This window comes from Scleropages formosus, chromosome 5 (genome assembly GCF_900964775.1).
Source record: "Scleropages formosus chromosome 5, fSclFor1.1, whole genome shotgun sequence".
Classification (NCBI taxonomy): domain Eukaryota; kingdom Metazoa; phylum Chordata; class Actinopteri; order Osteoglossiformes; family Osteoglossidae; genus Scleropages; species Scleropages formosus.
The window spans coordinates 26,736,054-26,758,358 of record NC_041810.1 but is presented as its reverse complement, the minus strand read 5'-3'; the positions used below and the strand labels follow the sequence as shown (position 1 = coordinate 26,758,358).

Below are 22,305 nucleotides of genomic sequence, written 5' to 3'. Positions count from 1 at the left end.
AAGAAAACATTAATGAGAGCAGAGGACAAACACAGTTGAAATGTCCTATTTCTCCTCAGTCCTCCTAGAATGCAGTGAATGGATATTAATTTTAGCATCTGTATGGCTGAATTTTTTTTTTTCTTTTTTTCTTCAGAAAAGTATTTACCACACCTTAGACTTAGTAGTTTATACTATTATAACAGGCCTGTGCGTTTTAAAATCGTCTTAAACAGTCCTCTCTTTTGACATTAACAATGTTATAGTGAGTAATGAGCATAGTGGTTAGAGCTGCTGCCTGTAGATCCAACAGTGGCAGGTTCCAATCCCACCTCCAGTTGTAGTAATGTACCCTTGAGAAAGGTACTTATCCTAAATTACCCACCTGGCTCAGTCAGTGAATACTTGTAGGTAGTCATGTGGTAAGTTGCTTTGGAGAGAAGCGTCAGATTAATGCATTATGCTTTTTTTTTAAAAAATGTGTTTCTTTGACAAGCACAAAAGTGACTCTCTAGATCTACTATAGTATCTCTATTCTTGACTGTAATATAATATGGTAATGTAACAGGCAGAAATGCAGAACCCAAGTAGCGGTCATTGACACAACCACATTATCAATCTAACTTTTTTTTTCCTGAGTTTATGCAGTGTTGTAAGATTTGGAAGAAGAGAAAAGCGATGCAGTGTCAGGTTGTAAATCTGAGTGCTAGACGGACGGACAGGTTGACAAGGGTTATAAAGGTCGGAAAAGGATGACGGTAAGGTTGCTGCTGTGGTCAGTGAATTAAATCACGAGGTTGGTGACACAAATCTTTTTCTTTTTTTTTTTTTCTTCCCCTCTTTCTCTTTTGTGCAGTGAAATGAGCTCTGCAGCTTCTGCCAGAGGACCTTCTCTTGGGGGACAGACGAGAAGATGCTGACATCATTTGGCCTGGTTCCTCAGGGGCTCCGTGAAGCTGCGTTACCATGGTGCAGACGTCAGATGGGTCCTGGAGAGTCCTCTCAGGCGCCCTGCCCCCTCCTGCCCTGAGGGTGAGAGCCCTTCTTTGTCTCTGCGAAGTGGCACGTTTTGTTTGGAGTGGCTCGCCTTGGGCTCAGTGGAGCAGCTGAGAGACTCGGACACTGAGATGGCCCTTGTGCTCGGCCGCTTCGGCGCCAGCGTCCTGCATCTGGTGGACCTGCTGCACGGGAGGCGCCAAGGGCCACGCTCTGCCGCAAGGCTCAACAACACAGGCTCGACGATGGCTATGATGTCATTGTTGGTCTGAGTCATCGTACAGCATGGACACGTGCAAAATTCTCATCTTTGTCTAAAATTTGTTGCTCTTCATTTATCTGGCATCTATGTTCAAGGTGACTCACAATATCAAGGTCATTCCAGCACTTTAATGTGTTGAGGAGTACAGCATAGAAGTCCCATGGTATCATCTTCGATGACTTGGATTACTTCATTTTATATGGAGTAAAAAACTTTTATTCAGAGAAGGTCAGTGTATTAAATGCGAACAAAACAAGGGACATTTTAACACTTGAAATTCCACATTATTAATAAAAGAACAATTAGACAGGTACGAACATTTGCACTACATTTCTTAGCTAATAATTTCCTCCAAATAGACTTGCACTGATTTACCCATTTAAACAGCAGGGTAATTTTCACGGAACAATTTCAAAGTAAGTACTTTGCTCAAGAGTATGTTCCAAACAGGTCCTTTGAGTCCAAGTAGAGCAGCTATAACAGCTATGCTCCTGCTCCCTAGGTGATTTTTCGTAATTTACAGTTTTGTAGTTGTTCATAGTTTTATAGGCCTGAGTTTTTATAAAGGGCAGTTTGGGATGTATTGTGAGATACCCTTCAGCAAGGTGTAACATCCTGGAGATGTGAGGTAGGTTTTCAAGAGGTCACTGAACATCAGGGCACTGAGTTTGGTGCTGATGTTGACAGGAACATCTTTCTCACAGCAGAGAATTTAGTGCAAGACAAGCCATGAGGGGTGGCACAGAGAGGATGCTGCAAGAAGTGGAACGGAGGTCTCACGGTGGACGGTTAAGATGGACGAGAGAGGTAAGGCTGTACGCTAAAGCCATGCAGGGACCTGTAGGTCAGGGTGGGAGTCATGGGAGAACTGGATGTACCTACCTGGAGGGACTACAGGAGTAAGCACTCGGGGGGTGTGTGCGCGCGCACCCCCAGAAACAGTCAGCCACTCAGTTGAAACCTTGCTATCTGTCCACTTCCGGAACATCTGAGTTACCCTAAGAACCAGTTATATTCTGGTCACAGGTGCAACACTAGCACTCAGATTTACCCTGTTGGAAGGTCAGTCTGGTATGGATGACTAATGAAATAACAGGAATTCCAGTAAGCCCATCACAACTGCCTGTTTTGGCAATTTATAAAATGATGGCTATACGTATGTTTATTGGGGGTGAAAGTCCACAAGGAGCCACCTTCTCGAACCATAAAACCGATAAGCTGAGGCCACAAAGGCTGGGCCTGGAGTCAAGAGCCGCTCATCAGCCAACAGTCGGGGCTTTATGTGGACAAGTACCACTCTGTACCACGGGCTCCCGCTCTCCCCCATTTCATCTGTGTGCGCCCACAGCTGGGTGTAGACTATGGAGCTCAAGCGCAGCGGCGTTGCTGTCTACGCTCTCCTCAGCGTGTTGATTGTTTTTTCTGTGTATCAACATGCTGAAGCTCAAATGCGTAAGTATCTGCAAATTAACATCTCATTTGAAATGAGATTGTGTCTGGATTTTCGGTTGTTTCTATATGTCTAGTGCTGGACAGCCATACGGAGCGTTGAGTGGATTATATATAATGGTATTATTCTTCAATGTTGTATTTTATATGTATTTCCAACAATCTGATGAGCCTTGGATTTGTATGCCAGTATTTAGGATTTATTACGTGGAGGTGTCTCGGAATGTCTCTTCTACAAAATATCTAATGCATATTTATGATAAATGCTTTCTGTTAGCCTTGACTGAAGGTTTTCAGAATTTTGAGATCTCTTATAATGAGAACATATCTCCTGTTCCTTTCATGGGTCCTGTGCCGCTCTCATGGCAACTTCTCTTCCGTCTCCAGTTTGTCCTCCTGAAACAGACGTCACGGTGCAAGAGAACAACACTATTGGCTCCATCGTTACCACGTTCAACATTCTGGATGGAGTGACACTTACCGTAACCACAAACCCGATGGATGCTTTCGAAATGAAAGGTCAAAATCTAGTGACCACAAAAGTTCTAGATTATGAGGTATATTGACTTATTCATCATTCCATCTATTAGTTTACATTCATCCATTCAGCCCTTGAGGGGCGAGGGAGCCTCGGCTAGAGGGTTGGAGATGCTGCGTGTCCTGATGTTGTTTAGGCAAAATTTGAAATGTGTCCTAATAAACAGTGAGCTGCGAGAGGATGAGGTTCATGTTGCAGATGATTCCAAAGTTCGTGGCAGTTTCACATGACACCACTGTTGCCCATGGTGATGGTAAGCTCATAGTGAGGAAAGGCATAAATGGATCCAAGAAATGTCTTTGTTTTAGTTTGGAGATCATCCAGATGGTGAGTAAACCAGGTGGAGATATGCATTACGCAGGTGCTTATATGGATGGAGCAAAAGGAAAAGCAGCTTGTTGTTCATAACACTGATATGGAATCTGTGACTTACAGTGTTCAGTTCCCTACAATTAGTTACCCATGTATATAGTAGGGTATTTTTACTGGAACCATTTTAGGGTAAGTACTTTGCTTAAGGGTTCGACAGCTGAGATTCAATCCTCCACCCTTTAGGTATAAAGGCAGCAGCTTTAACCACTACCTCACCCACTGTCCGTGGTCATTAAATATCTTTAACAATTGCATCTTTATACTTGTAAACAAATGTGTAAAGACTTCAGTGACCACGCAGGGACTCAAACCCTCAATCTTCTGATCTAAAGTCAGACGCCTTATCCATTAGGCCATGCAGCCCATTCACAGTCTGTCCTATGCAAAAGCAGATCTGTCAGTGTCATTGATTATTAATCAAAGAAGACATTTTGACATCAGTCTATTTTATCACACTTTTCATTAAGAAAGTGTAATCCACCTTGCTGTGTTTTTTTTAATGATGTAAATGCACATTATTTACAGCTGCAGTTATTGAATATTACATATGAATGGCTAAGGAAAGAATGCTGATGTTCATGAAGTTTGCTGGATCATTGACTGAAGATGTACATTTATCTCACACTTTTCTCTAAAGCAGCTTAGAATATTAAGGTACTTACAGCTATTCGCCTATTTATATAGCTGAGTACTTTTTATTGGTGTAATTTGGGGTAAGTAGCTTGCTTAAGGTGGAATTTCAACCTGCAGCCTTGGGATCTCAAGGCAGCAGCTTCCCATGTAGCCTTGCATACTTAATGATCCAAATGTAACAATCCTGCACATCATAAGTTGAACATAAGAACCCTAATCTGTGCTACACATTTAAAATGTACAAATCTTTGTAAATGTGGTTTGGTCCTTTTGGTTTTCAGGATTTGCCACCATCCGGATCAGTTTTAATAGTTATTATTGCTTGTGAAAAATCTTCTTCTGTTGTAAGTACTTATCTTGCCATTTTCATTGCTTTGCATTAAATGTTTAATATAGCACAAGACCCAAATAACTGTTGATATTTGTGAGCGACAGATGAGCTGTCAGTTCTGAGTGAATGGAACAGTTTGGAGCCAAACATAACCTACTGTAAGGAAAAATATCCTCCTGTACATTTTGTGGTCATCTGGCAGATGAAGTTCGCCGATAATCCTGTGTATTAAAGCGTTTGGTAAAAACATCTGGAATGAGAATTCAGTCATGAGTTTCATCACCTGTTTTGGGTTGATGAAGCTGTGGAATTGGAAATTTTTCTTCCAAATTATTGTTTATTTACAGCATACAGTTTTTTTGACAGCTATGTAATGTTTCACAACATCTGTCCCCTGTAATAGCTTTTACCACATCCCAAGTGTAATGTTATGTGAAAGAGTAGTCGTGGCCAAAACTGTATAATGAATATTCGGATGTTTCACGAGAACTTGCCTTGAGTGAGCCTTTCGATGAAGCGCTGGCGTCTCTTGAAGGAAACGATGAGGGTTATCGTCATTGTTGAAAATGTGAACGACAACCCGCCCGTGTTTGAAAAGAGCCACTTCACCATCAGCGTCAACGAGGTGAGCTTCTGCACTTGAGTTCGCATATGGTGTGTTGTCAATCAGCACTCTCTTCATGGATGCATTCGTCCACTTCTCTCTCTGCACAGCTGACACCCAAAGGAACGAGTGTCGCCAGGATTGAAGCCGAAGACCTTGACAGTAGCACTCTTTACTACCACCTGGAGCCGGAAATGGTAAGTTACCCCCTGTGACGTGCTACTGAGAGCAGTGTGGCAAGAAAAGATTTTTGGACCGTATTCTACCTGTCCAAACTGTCCGAGCCCCACCCTCAAACGTGTGGTGCCTTCAAAAGCTTAGAATGTAACAGTTTGGGAGATGGGCTTAAAAATGTCCTCCAGAGTGGGGAAAAAAATGAATGTTTAGGTTTCAGTAGGTGACATTTTTGGGGAAATCTGTGGTGAACTTAAATTTCTTTTTTCTCAGGATGCTTATTTCAGTCTAGAGTCTTCAACCAACCCAAACATATTAGTGGCCAAGCACTTGGATTATGATATTATCCAGAGGGAGACCATGGTCATACATGTACAGGTGAGCATGCAGGATGACGTTAATACGTGCTCTAGGGCTGCATGAGAGCGGTACCTCTGCTTGGGTGAACGAGATTCTGCAGATCTTCAGTCCATCGTGACGTGTTTGTTCTCGGAAGGTCTGTGGCTTCTTTTCAGAATTGAGATCTTGTGAAATTCTTCCCTTCTCTAGGATTCTCCAGAGGGCGGTTTGGATGTTTTCTCCTCCTCAGCAACCATTACCATCAACATTGTAGACATAGACAACCGTCCGCCATGGTTCCAGCCCTGCACCGAAATGATGGTGGACTTGGCAAAAATCTGTATAAACTCCGGCTACAGGGGCACGGTCAACTTGACCGAGCAGGCGGTGGGTTTCTGAAGGGCTGGAATTAGTAACGGTTGTATTGCTGTGTGTCTTCCGTGTGGACCGAAAGTGACTCTTCTTGCTCTGCAGAGCGGTCCCCTTACACTCCTGCCAAGCCCCGTGTACGCTGTTGATGGCGATACGTCAAGGAATGAAGCCATTGGTTACAGTATAATTGGAGGCAAGTGCTCCTCTCCTCCTCCTTTCCTTGTTTCTACATAGAGATAAATGTTTCGCTCTGGGTTTGAGCGCTGAACGCATGCGCTCAACATCGGTCCTTTGGCCGCTTTCTATCATTTGTCCCTTCTGTAGGAAATGAAGATGGCATATTTGATATCAGTCCAAACAATGGGAACGTTACCATGCTGAAGGCTGCAGATGTACCGGGACCGATTATTTTGACTGTTCTGGTAAAGAAACCCCACTTTCTGACCACAAACATCATTCAAAGCTCCATAAAGTTTATTTTACTGAACTTTTGAAAGGGCAGCACGACCTCTGCCTGGTTCTTCTCCCGTGAGGACATGGACACAGGGCCTCTGAATGCAACCATACTTTACTCTCATTCTGTTTAAGCTGGACAAGGGTATTGGGGAGAAGGGGAGTCGAACCCTAGGGGAGAGTTGGTAGGTGGTGCTCAAGCTGGAACCATGTCACTGCTCCTTTCTTTGCTTGTCCGCATTGCAGGCAGTCCAGGTGGTGAACAGCAATCAGTTTGCCACCACGACCGTGGTCTTCACCGTGGTGAAGAGGAGCATTCATCCTCCGAAGTTTGTGAAGCAGCGCTACGACGGCTACATCTCCAGCGACTCGGAGCTGGGCAGCATGGTGCTGGAGAAGAACTCCCAGAGGCCCTTGCGAGTCCAGGCAACGGATGAAGACTTTGCCAGCGTAAGTGGAAGCACAGCGGAACCGCACGGTTCTGATCTTTGTGTCGATACACTTTTTGTTCGCGTTTTCAGTTAATCATTGATAAGGAAGTGCACCGGGATTGTAGGGCATAAATCCGGACATGGTGTACGAGATTCCGAACAGCAACGACTTCGCTGTGACTGCGGAAGGGTTTGTGCTTTCGAAGAAAGATGTGACGCCAGGCACAGTTGACTTCCAAGTAAGTGAATGCTTTATCACCTCCCCTCCCCCACTCTACAAAACAACACTGTTTGTTTCACCGTGGAAATGCGGTTCTGGAACCATTTCACAGCCTCTAAGAAATGTTGTGATTCACACCCTGTGATACGTATTACCATGAAGAGTGTGGTCTGCTGACCGTGAAGCACACTGTGGTGTGTGTTCCTTATACCATACAATTTGTATCCTGAAGACAGACTGAGACCAGATACAACAGTAGATGAACTGGTGGTTTTCAGTCAGAGGTCAAAAGACCCCACTTCCTGCTTATCGTGCCTCGTCGTTTCCCAACAGATCCGAGCTGTTGACTCTTCCAATGGCGAGGCGGATACTGCCGCAATATACGTGGAAGTTCTGCCAGGTGAGGCTGGTAACCTGTTGCCATGGATGCATGTGGAATAGTAATCATAATAAGAATCATAACAATACATTATGACATAACTCCATGGTTTCCTCTGATTTTGACATAGTCCTTCAAAATGTTGCCTTTTTTTGGTTGTATAAGTGGTAGCATGGAAAACAAAATCGGTTCATCAACAGCAAGTTTGGTAGCTCTTAAACGGCTGCACCGGTGGCCTCGTGCCCCCCGCAGACCTGAGGACTGAGTGCACTCCTGGACTTGGCAGGGACGGCGGGGGGTCTAGCTGGCGCAGTCTGCCGCACCAAGCCTATTTCACGGCTGTTCTTTCAGGGACGACCACAACCGAGCCCAACACAGACATGCCCACGACAGGCACGGGTGCCGAAAGCACGCCCACGACAGGCACGGGTGCCGAAAGCACGCCCACGACAGGCACGGGTGCCGAAAGCACACCCCCCACAGGCACGGGTGCCGAAAGCACGCCCCCCACAGGGACGACTGCAGCCGAGCTCAGCACTGACACGCCCCCCGCAGGCAGCTCCAGTAGTCCCTCAGTCAGCAGCCCGACCCCGTCGGGAGAGCCCACTTCGACCACTCCAGGCAACTATGCGACTGCATGATCCCAAAGCGCAAAATTCTCCACCTCCCGGTGCCTTTGTGTCTGTTTATAAAGACACTGGGTGACACGAGATAGACATCAAAATGAGCGAAATTTGGCTGAATCCCACTGTGCGGTTTGGGGGGTTTAATTGATTGAACGGCTTTTCTGCAATGGCTGCCTCTGCTGTTGCTTTTCCATCCTTGAAACGCCTACGATCACACAACCACATCTCTCAAATGAACAGCGATATTTTGTGAAGCTCTTACAGTGATACATCTTCCCAGATCATCTTCCTCCTTCTCAAAGCTACCCAGCTTGCTTTTGGTGGCGTTTGCTGTACCTTGTGGTTCCCTGTGTGATGTCAAGAGACGACAGGCTGCTCTTAACCTTTGACCTTTGCTGCAGAGGGATCCACCGTACCAACAGGACTGTACCACATGGAGGACATGGCGGCCCTGGGCGCCAGCCTTGCAGCTGTGGTACTGCTCTGCTTGGTTGTCATTGGCCTCCTCGCCTTCCGCATCAGGAAAGGCAAAGCCGACTGGCAGAAGCTAACAGAGGCCACCATTTTCCGCAGCGCTGTGAGTCAGCACTCGTGCCCCCCCCCCCTCCCCCATGTCCAACTCAGTCTGTGTGGAGTTTATAAGTTATCCCCTCATGTGTGGGTTTCCTCCCACAGCCTAAAGATATGTGTTTCAGTTGAACTGGTGACTCTGAATTGTCCTTTGTGTGTGTGTGCGTTTTGTCGGTGTTCAGTTTGCCCGGGGATCCACTGGCCCGAAGGAAGGCCTGGAGTACACCAATGACGGCTTCCAGAACGATGGTGACACTGGTAGCCTGTCCAAAGTCCCGCAGGAGATTGACCTCAGGCTGGACACCATGACGGGAGCAAAAGCCAAGGAGGCATCGTCCCCAGAGAAGACGACCCCAGTGACCTCCCAGTCGCAGTTCAATACCTTCCTGCATGACACCGGCAGCCTGGCCGGGTCCGAGAAGGCTGACAGCGAGAAGGAGGTGAAGCCCATCCTCACCAAGGAGCGGAGGAACGAGGACGGTTACAAGTCCGTGTGGTTCAAGGAGGACATCGACCCTGGTGCCAAAGAGGAGGTGGTGATCATCCCCGACAATGGGGAGCAGGAGGATGATGACGACGACGACGACTCGTTTGAGGGTGAGCACTCCCCTGTTACTGTGCCTAAGGTGATGTTCGCAGATGGGCAGAAGGATGAGAAAAAGGCAGATAAAAACAGGGCGTCGGCACTGGAGGAAGAAGATGGGATGGACCTTTAAGACTTTTCAGGGTTTGTTTTTCTGCACATTGGCTGATTAACAACTTTAGCTTTATTGCAGGTTGTAAAGTTGTTAGATGCTGACCCTTAGCCGCTTATCCTCAGAATTTCAGGACAGATACTTCAGGCAATACTTATTGTTCAACTTCCTTATGGCTTCATGGTATGTAAAACTTATTTAGACATTATCTCTAGTAATTCAGATATTTGCTTCATTGCCAAACTAACACTTAGATAGCATACACTTGAACGGGGCCAAATCTACTTTTATAGCACATCTAACAGGTGTTTATAAATAACTTTTAAAGTAGCTGCCCATATGACTTTTCGTGACAGCAGATTTTACTGCCTTTTTGTAGAAAAAATAAATTTGAATTTAACTTATGGTAATTGTTTTCTTTTATGGCAAAGAGACTTCCAGATTCAGAAAAGATGAAAGTAGGTTTCCATGGTAACAGCATGTTTGCCAGAACTGGCTGGCTGCATGTATAGAATGAGAACAGTCACCACATAAATTTAAACTATTTCTACCTCAGAGTGAAGTCTGACAAACTAGAAATGTCTTTTCAAAATTGTCCATTTATCAATCTTTAACAAAAAAATGCAGTTATGTAACCTGCTGTACTGCCACTCATCTAGGTACTCAAGTAAACTAGGGTCTAAATGGGGGGGGGGGACTAGGACAAGTATCAGGTAAAAACTTCTGTATTTTAAAACATTAAGTTAAATCAAAAATCCAGATAAAATGCATCAACACCGTAGTAGCACAGATTAATTCTAGACAGAAGAACTTGGTGGAAGGTGTTTTATTTCATTCAGTCATCTCAGCTCAGATAAAATGTGCAAGTAAATTTGATTGAAGTTGCAAATTAAACTTGCCAATTACAGATCTGTTAAAATAAATGATACTGAAAAACCACATGCAAACAAAGATTAAACTAGTGTTACTAAACTGCATAAAATTCATTCATCTGAACTCACTCAATTTGCTCACATTCATTTTGATCACCCTGCAAGTAGTAAAAACACTGAAATGACAGAAGCCCAGTGCATCAAACTCTACACAAACTGTATTGCTACCAGGTTTTTGAAGCAACGGATATCACGTGTGCAGCATCAGAAGTATTTTGTCTGTTGTCGTAGCAACACCTTGACCCAATGCGTAGTATTGCTGACACAGTGCTTATGTGGACTTGGCAAAGCCCACGCGGTTGTTCTCGCGGTCAAACACTGTGTAGTACTGCCCAATGAACACATCTCCCAGAATCCATAGGGGCCCAGCAGGTGGTGGGATGTCCAGACCCATGAATCCGCTCAGGCAGATAGTTGTTCCGCCCTGTTGCTCCTGCATGGGGAGAGTGTAAAAATTCAAATTTTTTTTTAAAAAAAAAAAAAAGGGGGCACAGGTACCCAATGGCTGATGGGAAACTAAGTACTGAAAAGCACAAGACACCCCAAGTACCATATCTTTTATGAAAACCACCAGCACATAGCATAATGGTTAAACCTGCTGTTCTGCACTAGAAGGACATGGGTTCAAATCCCAGCTCCTACCTAAGCCTTGAGCAAGGTACTTCTCTTGCATTGATAATCAATGTACCCAAATGGCTAAATCACCGAGTAGCTTGGTGCACAAGTGCTTGAATTTGCTGTATAGGAAAGCAACAGCTAAACAAATGAGCAGTTACCTCAGGGGCAAGGTAAACTGCCCTCTACACGACAAACATGCAAGAGCAGATGGCTAGATCCACTCTCAATTACACCATCAGCATCTACTCACCTTGAGAATATACTGCTCCCCTGTCAGAGTGAAAGTCTTGCCACCCAGAGTGAAGGACACGGGGGGCAGAGTGGGTACCTTGTTGCACTCCACCATGTACTACAACACATGCAGGAAAAGGAGAGCTGTTACATCACCTAGCTGCGGATAGATCCCTTGATGACGGGCAGGACTGTCCCTACGAGGTCAGCACCCTACCTGTCCCTGGATGAGGGGGAGTGCTCCGATGGCCTTCTGCAGGGCCCTGACCTCAGCAGCTGGTCCAGTGATGAGGGAGGTGCCCGTGTCCACGATGGCCTCACAACCTCCCTTGCACAGACTCAGCTGGCTCCCTACACTCAACCTGTGGGGACAGGGCTGACAGTGATCAGGAGGCAGTATCTCAACCACAGCAGTATAGGGCCACTGCGCTCACACACAGACACACACCTGTCTTTCAAATCATTGAAGGTGAGTCTCTATAGACTCACATTGATTAAATTCAAATTTCTGTGTTAACATCCAAATCCTCCCAGAATGAGTCGCCTATTAAATTAGATCAGTGAACCTCACAGGCTCTGATAGGAACTCCTTTACTCTGGACGTCTAGCACTGGACTGCTACTTGGCCTTTTGCGATTTGAAATGTCAGCCAAGAGCTCAATAACATCTGGAGGACATTTCTAACCCATCCGGGAACTGGTGCGTTCATTCCCTCATAACGCTTAGCAATCAAGGGTCCCACCAAGCCCAGCACCATTAATAAAAGATCCTTTTCCTTACAATCCCCCACTGTTAATGTGCACGTCACCAAGAGGGTTCACATTCCTCTAGTTTGAGGAAATCAATACAACATTTTTTCTACCCTTTTTAAGTGGAAACGTGAACAGAAAGCCCACATTCGGCAGCAAATCGTGCAACGAACAGAAGCCATCTGCAATACACTTTTTGAAGAGGTGGAAGCTGCAGCAGGAGCCCTTGACTTACCCATCCACATGGATCTGCCAGTAGGCCTGCCTGGTGATGTTCATGTAATGGAAGTCTCCGGTGTAGTACTTGGGGTCTGTACCTCCCAGCAGCAGCTCCCCTCCAGGTTGTGTGTTTGGGTTTCTGTCACAAAAAAGTTCCCTTCTTAGTCCTACAGTTACAGACATTATGCCTCAGACAGGGATCAGTGGTAGCGTAGTGGTTAGAGCTCCTGCCTTTGGATCTGAAGGTCACAAGTTTGATTCCCACCTTGAGCTGTAGTACCCTTGAGCAAGGTATTTACCGTAAAATTCAGCTCCAGTAAATCACTTAAAAGTGTCACCTAACAAAACAGCTTTTCCATTAATGCTAAATAGTATGGTGGGAGGGAGCTGGTAGCATAGTAACTAGAGCTGCTGTCCTTAGATCCAAAGACTGCAGGTTCGATCCCCACTTCTGGCTGCATTACCCAACCCCAAATTGCCCAAGTAAAATTACCCACCTGTATAAATAGGTAAATAATTGTAATAAAATTTGGTGGAGTGTGTGGAGTATCCCCTTTGAACTAAAGGGGATAGGTTTAATCCCCAGCTGTAGCAAATAATTGCAACCTTAACATTGTAAGTTGCTTTGGAGAAAAGTGTCAGCTAAATGAATAAATGTAAGTGTTCAGTGGGCTCTGATGCAATTGTTAAATTCCTATGAAACAGTCTGTGATGAGCTTCATTGGGGGAAAATGGGGTTAGCAGCACAGCACAAATACAAGAGTAATTATCACCAACAAAAACCTATAACCTCCCAGAATTAAATTAGAAGATGGTTTAGCATGAAAATAAAAAGAAAATGCAGCTTCTGACACTTCGGGCTTTCATTTCTTTCAAAGCCCTTTATAACATCCAAGTTCCAGCATGAAGTTTTTCTTTTACAGCCTACACTTGGACCTCAAGAACTTCTTTAGACTCATTTCACTTTGGCCAAAAGTGACTCACTAAATTAAAGTGCAGCACATTCAAATTAAACGCAAAATGCACAACTGTGTGGTATGACTGAATTTTTTGGAACGGGACCAAATCATTCCCAAATGGCACTCTGAAAATGTTTGCATTATCTAAACCGTGTTCCTCTATTTATTCATAGCATTGTATAAAAATCACATGATGAAAAATATGGATTATACCAGACAGAGTGAGAATGTACCCCTGAGTGCTTCAGCAGCCTTTGTGCCTTCTCACCTGTTCAGGTAAAATGAGAAGACTTTTTTTTCCACCTTTTTCTGGCTCATGATGTTGTCGAAAACGGGCGGCACCCCATCCACGGCGATGCGGGGGTAGGCCATTCCCAGGATGCCGTCGAATTTGGCGGCAATGAAGGCCACGCCGGGCTGCTTGATGGCCTCTCCAAACAGCTGCTTTGTCACAGCAATATCTCCAATCTGACAGGAAGGGAAAGGGCAGGTTGAGCTATGTGCAACACCAAGACCTGCCACTTGGAGGCGCTGTCCAGAACACAAGAAGCTTACTGTGCATGTGTCCTGGCTGAGGTACCCAGACAGGCTACCCGTGCCGTACTGAATGGCGAAGGCAGTCCCGTTCTTCACATACGTACTTGACTTGGCTGAATTATACTTGCGATGAAGCACTGCAAGAAAAAATAAAATAAATACATATGGCAGCATGAACTAAGCTGTTTGCAACATGAAATATGAACTCTGCAGTTTGCAAACATTTAGTGACTGACCAATGCTTTCGTTCCTCCAGCTGAGCAATGCTCAGAGGCAGCTACACCCTCGAACTGACCTTGTGTCACATGGCGTTACTAGGCGACAATCAGTGAGCCCAAGTGAGACTTACAGCAGGCGATGTCTGTGAGGGAACAGTGCACCGAGGGCACCCACAGGTTCGAAGAGCCGGTGTCAAATACCACGTTGAAGGGCTGGAGCGGAGTTCCCAGGCCAATCTGTCCGTAGTATTGAGCCTACAGACACACACCCAAGAAACATGTCAGCCTGTAGTACATAATCCCAGCACTGAATGGGGGCAACATCCTTTTCATTACAGATCACACATACACCCCAACACTAGGAGGTGCTATAATGTCAACACCTAAGGGGGGTGGGTGTAACATGAAGCATAGCTCCTTTTCACAAATGCAGATTGTGGCTTGGAATGCAGGTGCCACAGAGGAGCCAAACAACAAAACAGGTTTTGCAGCCATGTATGTAAACATTTTGGGGTCACACCAAACTGACCCATTAGCCTAAAATGGTAACTAGTCAAGATTAAATCCAAAACCCCCTCTAAGTACGATTTACAGCATTAACACCTAGTGGTGCAGTGCTCAGAACTGTTGTCTTGCAATCACCCAGACCTAGGTCTGAATCCCACCTCCTGCTGCAGTACCTTTGGTCAAACTGATACAGTAAAAAATAACCACTGGAATAAACAAATGGGTACAATCAGTGTAGGGAACTTTGTGTACAGATTTAACATTGTAAACCTCCTTGGGGATTCTATAGAAGAGGGATGTCTGGCAGCAGCGCCAAAGGCCTTTCTCACTTCACTTCATCGTGTGACCATTACACAACCCCAAGGAAACGGATACAAAACACTTTTGCAAAAAGATGACACAGCAAAATCTCCCAAAAGGGAACCAAGGAGAAACTGAAGTGCTCAAATCGCCCTGTAGGAGGACGAGGCAGGATGCTGCTCTACCCGCATCAGGCGCTTTGCGCAAAGGAGCTTACCAATCAGCTGCTTCGGGAGTCATCAGTCACATGAGGAATTGTGCTTCTGGGGTTTGTTTGCACAAACAAGGAACTCGTTGCTCGCAGGGATTCTTTATGCCCGAGAAACCAGGGCAAGAGGGGATATTCGCCTGGTGGCTGCTGGCGTTGCGTGTGCACCTTAGGCACAACCAGCTGACTGGCTTACGGGGGGGGGAACGCTGACATAATGCTTACTGGACCTGGGTTTGAATCCCCTCCTGCTGTCACAACCTCGATGGAGATACTCACCAGGAGTTGACAGAGTAAAATTTACCCAGATGTATAAATGGGTAAGTAACTAAGCTGCTTTATCACCAAACCTAACATTTTAAGTTGTTTGGAGAAACATGTAAAATATATCAGTTAATAATAATAATAATGAGCAGCACACCCTGGCTACACCCATTTTGTTTGTTTTGGACAGCCTCCTTGGCATCCTAGGGCAACATGGGAAGCAAGGTACTCACATCCAGGTAGTTCTTCAGAGTCTCTGGAGTTGGAGCTTTGCTAGATGGGAAACCCAGGTTGTACTTCAGGGCCCCCTCCCCAGCCATGAGCTCCTCGATGCTCCTACCCGAATCGGACAGTGTGTGCCGTATGGAGCGGAACTTCTGGAGGGGGATTCTGGGTAAAACAGAGGCATTTGTTCATTAAGCAAAACCTGAATAACGCGGCAGTCAGCAAGCGCAAACCTCTGGGCCCCTTTCTGCCGACTGCAAAAAGCAATGACACCCCCTCACCAAGCGTGCGGTTTTCACGAAAGCCAAATTACAGGCAATGTGCAACATTTGTGTGGTTAGCCACTTCCTGGGGAAGTGCAAAACTGGTCACGGTCTTAATAGTGCCCAACTCAAATGAGAAGCATTTGAACTTTCGTTTCACATTCAGATTAGCAGAACTGAAGCATAGAAATTTTATCATGAGTGTTAATCTATTCTGAGCAAAAGACGGAAAGTGCTCATTATGTAATTTCTCACCATATTTATTTCAATAATTGGCAGACATTTACCAAAATTATTTGGGGAATTAGGCTACTGGGTCAAAAGATTTGTGTGCCTTTTCCCACCGTGTACAGGACTGAATGGCAACAGAGAGAGAAGGAACTTTTTCAGTTGCAAAGATTTATTAAGGAGGATTTAGAGCTGCATGAATGAAGCCAATCAGATTAACAGCAACAAAATTATGAAAATATTTCAATGCTCTTATGCGCTTGGTATTTTAGCTCATTGAAGCAGACTAATTAGAGTGGTTTTCACATCCTCCTGAGACCCTGCAAAAAAAGATTTTGGATACATTTCCAGGCAGTTATCCAAGCCCCATCACCAAACAGGACAGCTAGTAGTGTAGTGGTTAGAGCTGCTGTCTTTGGACCCCAAGACTGCAGGTTCAATCCTTAAGCAAGGTGCTTAACATTGTGCAAGTGGATCTGAGGAAACAGGATCAGCTAGATGTTGATCTATTTAAATGCAAAGAACAGAGAGAACTCAGTGTAAACCAACATGTGAGCACTGTAGCATAGACAGTCAAAAACATACATGTCCTCTCGAATGGGGAAAAAAATAACTGGCTGGGTCTCAGGATGGAGCACATGTCTGCAGTAAAACCTCATCTTAAGTACGATATTTTATTTTCGTTGGGTTTTGCTTCAGCCTCGGCCCTTGGGAAACATGGAAGCTGTACAAAAGGCAAATGGTATTTGTGAGCAATGGTCACATACAAAGACATGAGATAGGAGGCAGTAGGTAAACATCTCCGCTGGGGTGGCGACCGTAAATACTGTGTGAGTCACCTCATTTCCAACAAGAAGCACAAAAGAGCTTCAGAACCAGCACAGGTAGTGGGGACCTGTGACTCCGAGCGACATACGAAAATATACTGTACGCAGCCGTTCTGGTTTATACAAAGCAGTGCATTTTCACAATAACCGTACGCGCAGCACGTGACCTGCGCACAAAATAAGTGCGCGTATATTCTATATTATACAGACGTAAAGCTTATAAAAAAACACCCAACACAAAATTGAGTGGCAACAGCGAAAAAACTGCGTATACTACATACATAGTGTACATAAAAATAAGATCCATTACAACTCAAAAATGTCTTAAATAATGTTTAATCATTGATGAAATTATCCGAGAACAGAGGTTTTTTTTTTTTTTTTTTAAACACAACACACGTTGCCGTTACAAAAAAATGCAGAGTCCTGTTAGTGCGGTGAATGAACGAATCGGCCGGACAAATATGATCCGCAAATACATGATGGTGAAAAACTATAGGCAGACAGCAGGTAACAACTACTAGTCAGTGTGAATAAGTCGTGTCTCAACAAGATGTCTGCGTTGCACGGTGGAAAAAAGCTCACCTGACGAGCGCGTCGACGGCGCACGCGAGTACGACGAGGGAGAACAGGCACGCGAGGCGCATTTTCGCCCGGTTAACGTGCTATTACTGTAGTACTGCTAACGCGGTGTTACCGTCGGCTAGGAACCCTGGACCCTACTTCTCTTCGTTCCGCGTCCTGCAAGTCGCACAATGACCCAGCAGCAGCCGGACGACTACAATAATAAAGGCTTCGGGACGCTCGTCAGCTGACCGGGGAGCGCGCACCACTCACGTGACCAACTAACGGGCGCAGGTGGGGTCACGTGACTTGGGGTCACATGGTGCGGCGGCGCGCTGCTGTCCGCATGGAATTCATACACACACATTTTCGGAACCGCTTGTCCCATACGGGGTCGCGGGGAACCAGAACCTACCCGGAAACAGAGGACGTAGGAGGAGGGGATACACCCAGAACGGGACGCCAGTCCGTTGCAAGACACCCCAGCGGGACTCGAACCCCAGACCCACTAGAGAGCAGGACCCGGTCTAACCTACTGCGCCACCACACCCCCCGCGAAATACTTAACAATTATTTACCCATTTATACAGGTGGGCAATTTTACTGACACCATTTAGGTAAGTACATTGCTCAAGGGGGGATTCAAACCTACAACCTTTGGGTTCAAAGGCAGCTGCAGTAACCAGTAGGCTACCAGCTAACATCTTGCTCATAATTGTTTATTTACCCATTTATATAGAAGGGTAATGTTTACTGTAAGCCTTCAGTATAAGTTCTTTGGTCAAGGGCACTACAGCAGCCCTGTGTACAGGGATTTGAACCAGCAAGCTCCGGGCCTCCCCTGCACTTGATATAGACAGACATCAAATGTGTGTAAATGACAGCCACCTTGAAGCACGGTATCTGTACGCCACAGTGTCACTGGTGTTTTTCGCTCTGCTCAGCACATTCAAGATCACAGGATATTAGGCAACATGAGCATGAAGTCGTAATCAGGAAATCTTTAAGCATCTTAGGTACAGATTGTCTGAGACAATCACAGTTTATTCTCAGCTTTTCATATATGGCAAATCTTAACACAAAATGCCAAAATATGTAACAATATTTCCCTTATACTGTATTTATAAACGAAGCACAAAGCCTGCGGCTGACATTCCTTTGTATACTGAAGTTATACAAAATCATGTGTAGTCATACTGTGTTTGTTTTTCCCACTTCACAGTGCAACCACACACACCATGCACAATCTAGAGTAACCCGTTCAGTGTGGGAGGAAACCAGTGCACCCAAAGAAAACCCCTGCAAATATGGGAAGAAGATCCAGTATTTGTATTCATTTCTTTAAAAAAAAAAAAAAAAAAAGAAACCTCACTCTGTGTGTTAATGTGTTGTTAGTGTAACTTGTTCCCCTGCATAGATATGAAACATCACCCTGCACCCGGTGACACACTAACAACTCGTAACAAACTGCTGAGCTTTGCAGCAGAAACTGTTTCTGGCACCTTTCTGAAACAAAGCGCTGTGCAGCAAAACCACCTCAGCAAGGTGACATTTACACCACCTCGTCACTCTTGTCATGCCAGCAAAACGCAAACATAGTAGACACAAATGGAAAACACGCGTCCTGAAGCTGCAATGCAACTTGTGGTGACATCTGAGCAAATTACGACCGTGTGTTTCCTTTCTTGGGGTCATTTTAGAAACAAGTCAGATTTTCAGCATTAGTCACATAAGAAAAAAAAAAAAAAATGCTAAGTGGAAGTCACGCGCGAGCTTTGACCAAACATGGCCGCTGTGAGATGTCAAATGACTCTGCGTGAACAAGTCAGCAGCTACTGTCTTCCAGCGATGGTGAAACCTGTGGGATTTCAACACCCGAAAAAAATCACGTGTCAATAACTATCGCTTTAGTTTAACTCTGGTTTCACTCCCGATTCTAACGTCATGCTTTGACACCACTTTTTATAAATGTGCAGAAGCTGGGAAAATAAACACTGATGACCAATGTGGACGGTCAGCGATGAAATCATGAGGAATTGTGACCCCGGTTGTTCGCTGCGTGATCAGGAAAGCGCCGGAACATCCAGCGTGTATTGCAGTCCGTGGTCATAGAGGATGTGAGGCTGTATGTGGGCCAGGAGGCGGCTCTGAGGAGCTCCGGCCAGGCAGAAGGCCTCATCCACCTCCAGGCCCCAGGCGCGGAGGCGCTTCAGAGCTCGGACGCAGACGTTCCTGGGACTGCACACCGTCATCAAGCAGGCGCACAGTGGACTGTTTTCCCGTCCGAATTTCCTCCTCATCTCTCCGATGAGCGCCACAAGGTCCTCCAAGGAACTCTAAAACACGGAAAGCATTGGAGGTCCCGGTCAGGAATGTGCGGAAACCTGAACCAACCACCTTCAAAGGGGCGTGACCCACCTGGGTGAGCTGGACGCTCTGCAGTTGGTCCTCACCGGTGTCCTCGTCTTTCGGCCTGTCCGTCGTGTCCTCGGAAAAGCCCAGACTGTCCCCTATGAACAGCACTCTCAGCTGATCCAGAGTCGCGGTGCCTCTTTGACCGTACAGCAGCGCAGCTGGCACCCCTGCGTGGCGACACATCAGTAAAACACACTGAAACAGAAATACACCATGAGCCTTTGTAACACGTGAGCATCGGCATCATTCGATAAAAGCACCTGTATCCTGGGCCTTGGTGATATAATCTGTGTTTGTTGACAGGAAGAGTTTGACCTTGTTTGACCTCAAGACACTGGTGAAATTCTCATTGTTGCAAAAGCAAAGCCTGGTGATCTCGAGACCTGAGTGAGAGCAATAGGAGGAGACCATCAGACACCAATCATAGCAACAGCGTTTCACAGATATCTCCTGGCTCAGCGCAAGGCTTCCTCAAGAAGCATGCACAGCTTACCGTAGTGCTTTATGCTGTTCGCTACTTCAGACTGGCTTTTTGGGCGGTCCTTACTGGATAAGAGAATCACATCGAACAGAAGCGTTTCATTGGGATTCTTCTCCACCAGCTTCTCATTTACCCGCTGAACTGCCTGTAGGTGCAGGCAGATACACAAACAATAACTCTCACACACACACACACATTTTCAGAACCGCTTGTCCCATACGGGGTCACGGGGAACCGGAGCCTACCCAGTAACACAGGGCGTAAGGCCGGAGGGGGAAGGGGACACACCCAGGACGGGACGCCAGTCCGCCGCAAGGCACCCCAAGCGGGACTCGAACCCCAGACCCACCGGAGAGCAGGACTGTGGTCCAACCCACTGCGCCACCGCACCCCCCCACAAACAATAACTCTTCCATCCATTATCGATAACCACCTGACTGATGCAGGGTCACGGTGCTCCAGAGTCTCCCAGGAGCTCAAGGTGAAGGTGAGGGTACACCCTAGATGGGACGCCAGTCCATCACACAGCAATCACACACACTCATTCGCACACTGTGGGGAATTTAGAATCACCAATTCACTTGGAAAACAGCTCTTTGGGCTGTGGGAGGAAACCAAAGCACCCGGAGGAAACCTGCCTGAGAAGAACACGCAAACTCGACAAAAACCGAGTCAGATTCAATCAAATCCAAAGAACAGGATCTGCGAGGCTGTGGCGCTACCAGCATGCCGCTCTAACATAACGTCCTCTCTGTTTAGCTGATCCAAGAATTAACCAGAGCGCATGACTCAGGCTATAGCCTTGATGGCACGCGGTGTGCTGTGGCGCTGACCTTGACAAATGGAAAGCCTGGGCCCGGATTCAACACTCCGCTGGCTGCGGCAGGAGCTTTGGGCTCCTGCTCTTCTTTCAGGTCAAAAACAGCGTCGTGGGAGATGGCGATCACCACTGCTCGACTCGGGTCCTTCTGCAAGGACACGACACCTGTGACAAACTTCCCTCATAAACAGAGAAAAATAAGAGAGTCACTCGCAAATTTTGCCCCATTGAGTGAAGAAACGCAATGATAAATACAAAGAGCCTAAAACTTGGTTTACAATAAAGGGCAACAGGGGGCGTAGTGGTTAGGGCAGTTGCCTTGCATTTAAAGGACCTGGATTGGAATCCTTTTGGTCAAGGTACTTACCCTAAACTGATACAGTCAAAATTACCCAGCTGTATGGTAAACCACTGTAAGTAGCTTCATGTACAAACTTAGCACGGTAATCCACCTTGCAGAAAAGTGACAAATAAAAGAATAACTTAACTAAGACAATGGGCAGCACTAGTGTAGTGACCAAGAAGACCTGTGACCTAGAGGTTGTTGGTTTGAGACCCACACCTCACTCCAACTGCAGTAACTGACCGAGGTACCCTGAATTACCATAGTAAAAGGCCCATCTATAAATGGAACAAATTCTTTACGCTTAGTTTGGACAAAAATATTAGCTGATAAACAAAATACTGATAAAAACAACAGCAAATTGTGACAGTTCATAAGATCTCTGCGCGCAGATCAGTGATTCAGTCCTACCTGCTTGACGTCATCATCGGTGTTCATGGTAAACAAAAAAATAAAAACAATGACGGCGAGTTATTTGAAAAGAAGGTTTAATCAAATGGAGTACCACGGCGAGGACTTCTACAAATAAAGATTAAAAAAACAACCTGTCTGCAAGCCGCAGTATTTTATTAAGCGCGAGACCAGAAGTAAATTTATGTATAAAAACGAGGTAATTCAATTTCCACCTGCATGATTCATTGCCAGATTGCATGCAGCATGATCCCGATTTTGTTGATAAAAACACCTTTAGTGCAAAACGACGACTACAGATCACGGTTTAACACACAGTATATGCGTTTTCCGTGGAGCTCCACTGAATCTAAACACGATTTATGTGAAAATAACGAAATAATTCCAGTTCCGAAACTATAAACCAGACTTCACATTCCCACTCTACGACTAACTGCCCCAGAACCAGTTCTCCTTCTTAGGTTTACGAAGCCGTACTGACGCCTCATAAATAGGTTACCGCCCCCTACTGGCTTGGAGGAGTGTTTTAAAAAATAAGCTACCGTAATACTCATAAAGTGCGG

At 45.7% G+C, this 22,305-nt stretch overlaps 3 protein-coding genes across 4 annotated transcripts; 1 reads left to right on the top strand and 2 right to left on the bottom strand.

Annotated features, from left to right (window-relative positions):
• Window positions 1–337: 337 nt before the first annotated feature.
• Window positions 338–9,776, top strand: cdhr5b (cadherin-related family member 5b). 2 transcript variants are annotated; one of them, XM_018765437.2, is made up of 15 exons: window positions 338–1,011; window positions 1,942–2,044; window positions 3,074–3,243; window positions 4,511–4,573; window positions 5,096–5,185; window positions 5,275–5,361; window positions 5,612–5,716; window positions 5,888–6,064; window positions 6,152–6,242; window positions 6,374–6,471; window positions 6,749–6,952; window positions 7,059–7,172; window positions 7,487–7,553; window positions 8,560–8,735; window positions 8,911–9,776. In XM_018765437.2, the coding sequence occupies exons 2-15, from the start codon at window positions 2,032–2,034 to the stop codon at window positions 9,442–9,444; spliced, it is 1,989 nt and encodes a 662-aa protein (XP_018620953.1). In that variant the 5' UTR covers window positions 338–1,011; window positions 1,942–2,031; the 3' UTR covers window positions 9,445–9,776. The 2 variants fall into 2 exon arrangements, with proteins under 2 accessions (XP_018620953.1, XP_018620951.1); XM_018765435.2 differs by lacking the exons at window positions 338–1,011; window positions 1,942–2,044 and adding an exon at window positions 2,339–2,689.
• A 458-nt stretch (window positions 9,777–10,234) lies between these two features.
• LOC108942262 (cathepsin D-like) lies at window positions 10,235–17,545 on the bottom strand. Its single transcript, XM_018765446.2, has 9 exons — window positions 17,294–17,545; window positions 15,399–15,555; window positions 14,018–14,141; window positions 13,687–13,805; window positions 13,400–13,599; window positions 12,189–12,311; window positions 11,422–11,566; window positions 11,224–11,322; window positions 10,235–10,788 (listed from the first exon to the last, which is right to left on the bottom strand). Exons 1-9 carry the CDS (start codon window positions 17,353–17,355, stop codon window positions 10,627–10,629), a joined length of 1,191 nt encoding a protein of 396 aa, XP_018620962.1. The 5' UTR covers window positions 17,356–17,545; the 3' UTR covers window positions 10,235–10,626.
• Window positions 17,546–18,300: 755 nt separating this feature from the next.
• Window positions 18,301–22,184, bottom strand: LOC108942264 (cytosolic 5'-nucleotidase 1A). The gene is made up of 6 exons (XM_018765449.2): window positions 21,743–22,184; window positions 21,002–21,136; window positions 20,181–20,313; window positions 19,948–20,070; window positions 19,691–19,854; window positions 18,301–19,608 (listed from the first exon to the last, which is right to left on the bottom strand). Exons 1-6 carry the CDS (start codon window positions 21,767–21,769, stop codon window positions 19,336–19,338), a joined length of 855 nt encoding a protein of 284 aa, XP_018620965.2. The 5' UTR covers window positions 21,770–22,184; the 3' UTR covers window positions 18,301–19,335.
• Window positions 22,185–22,305: the final 121 nt, after the last annotated feature.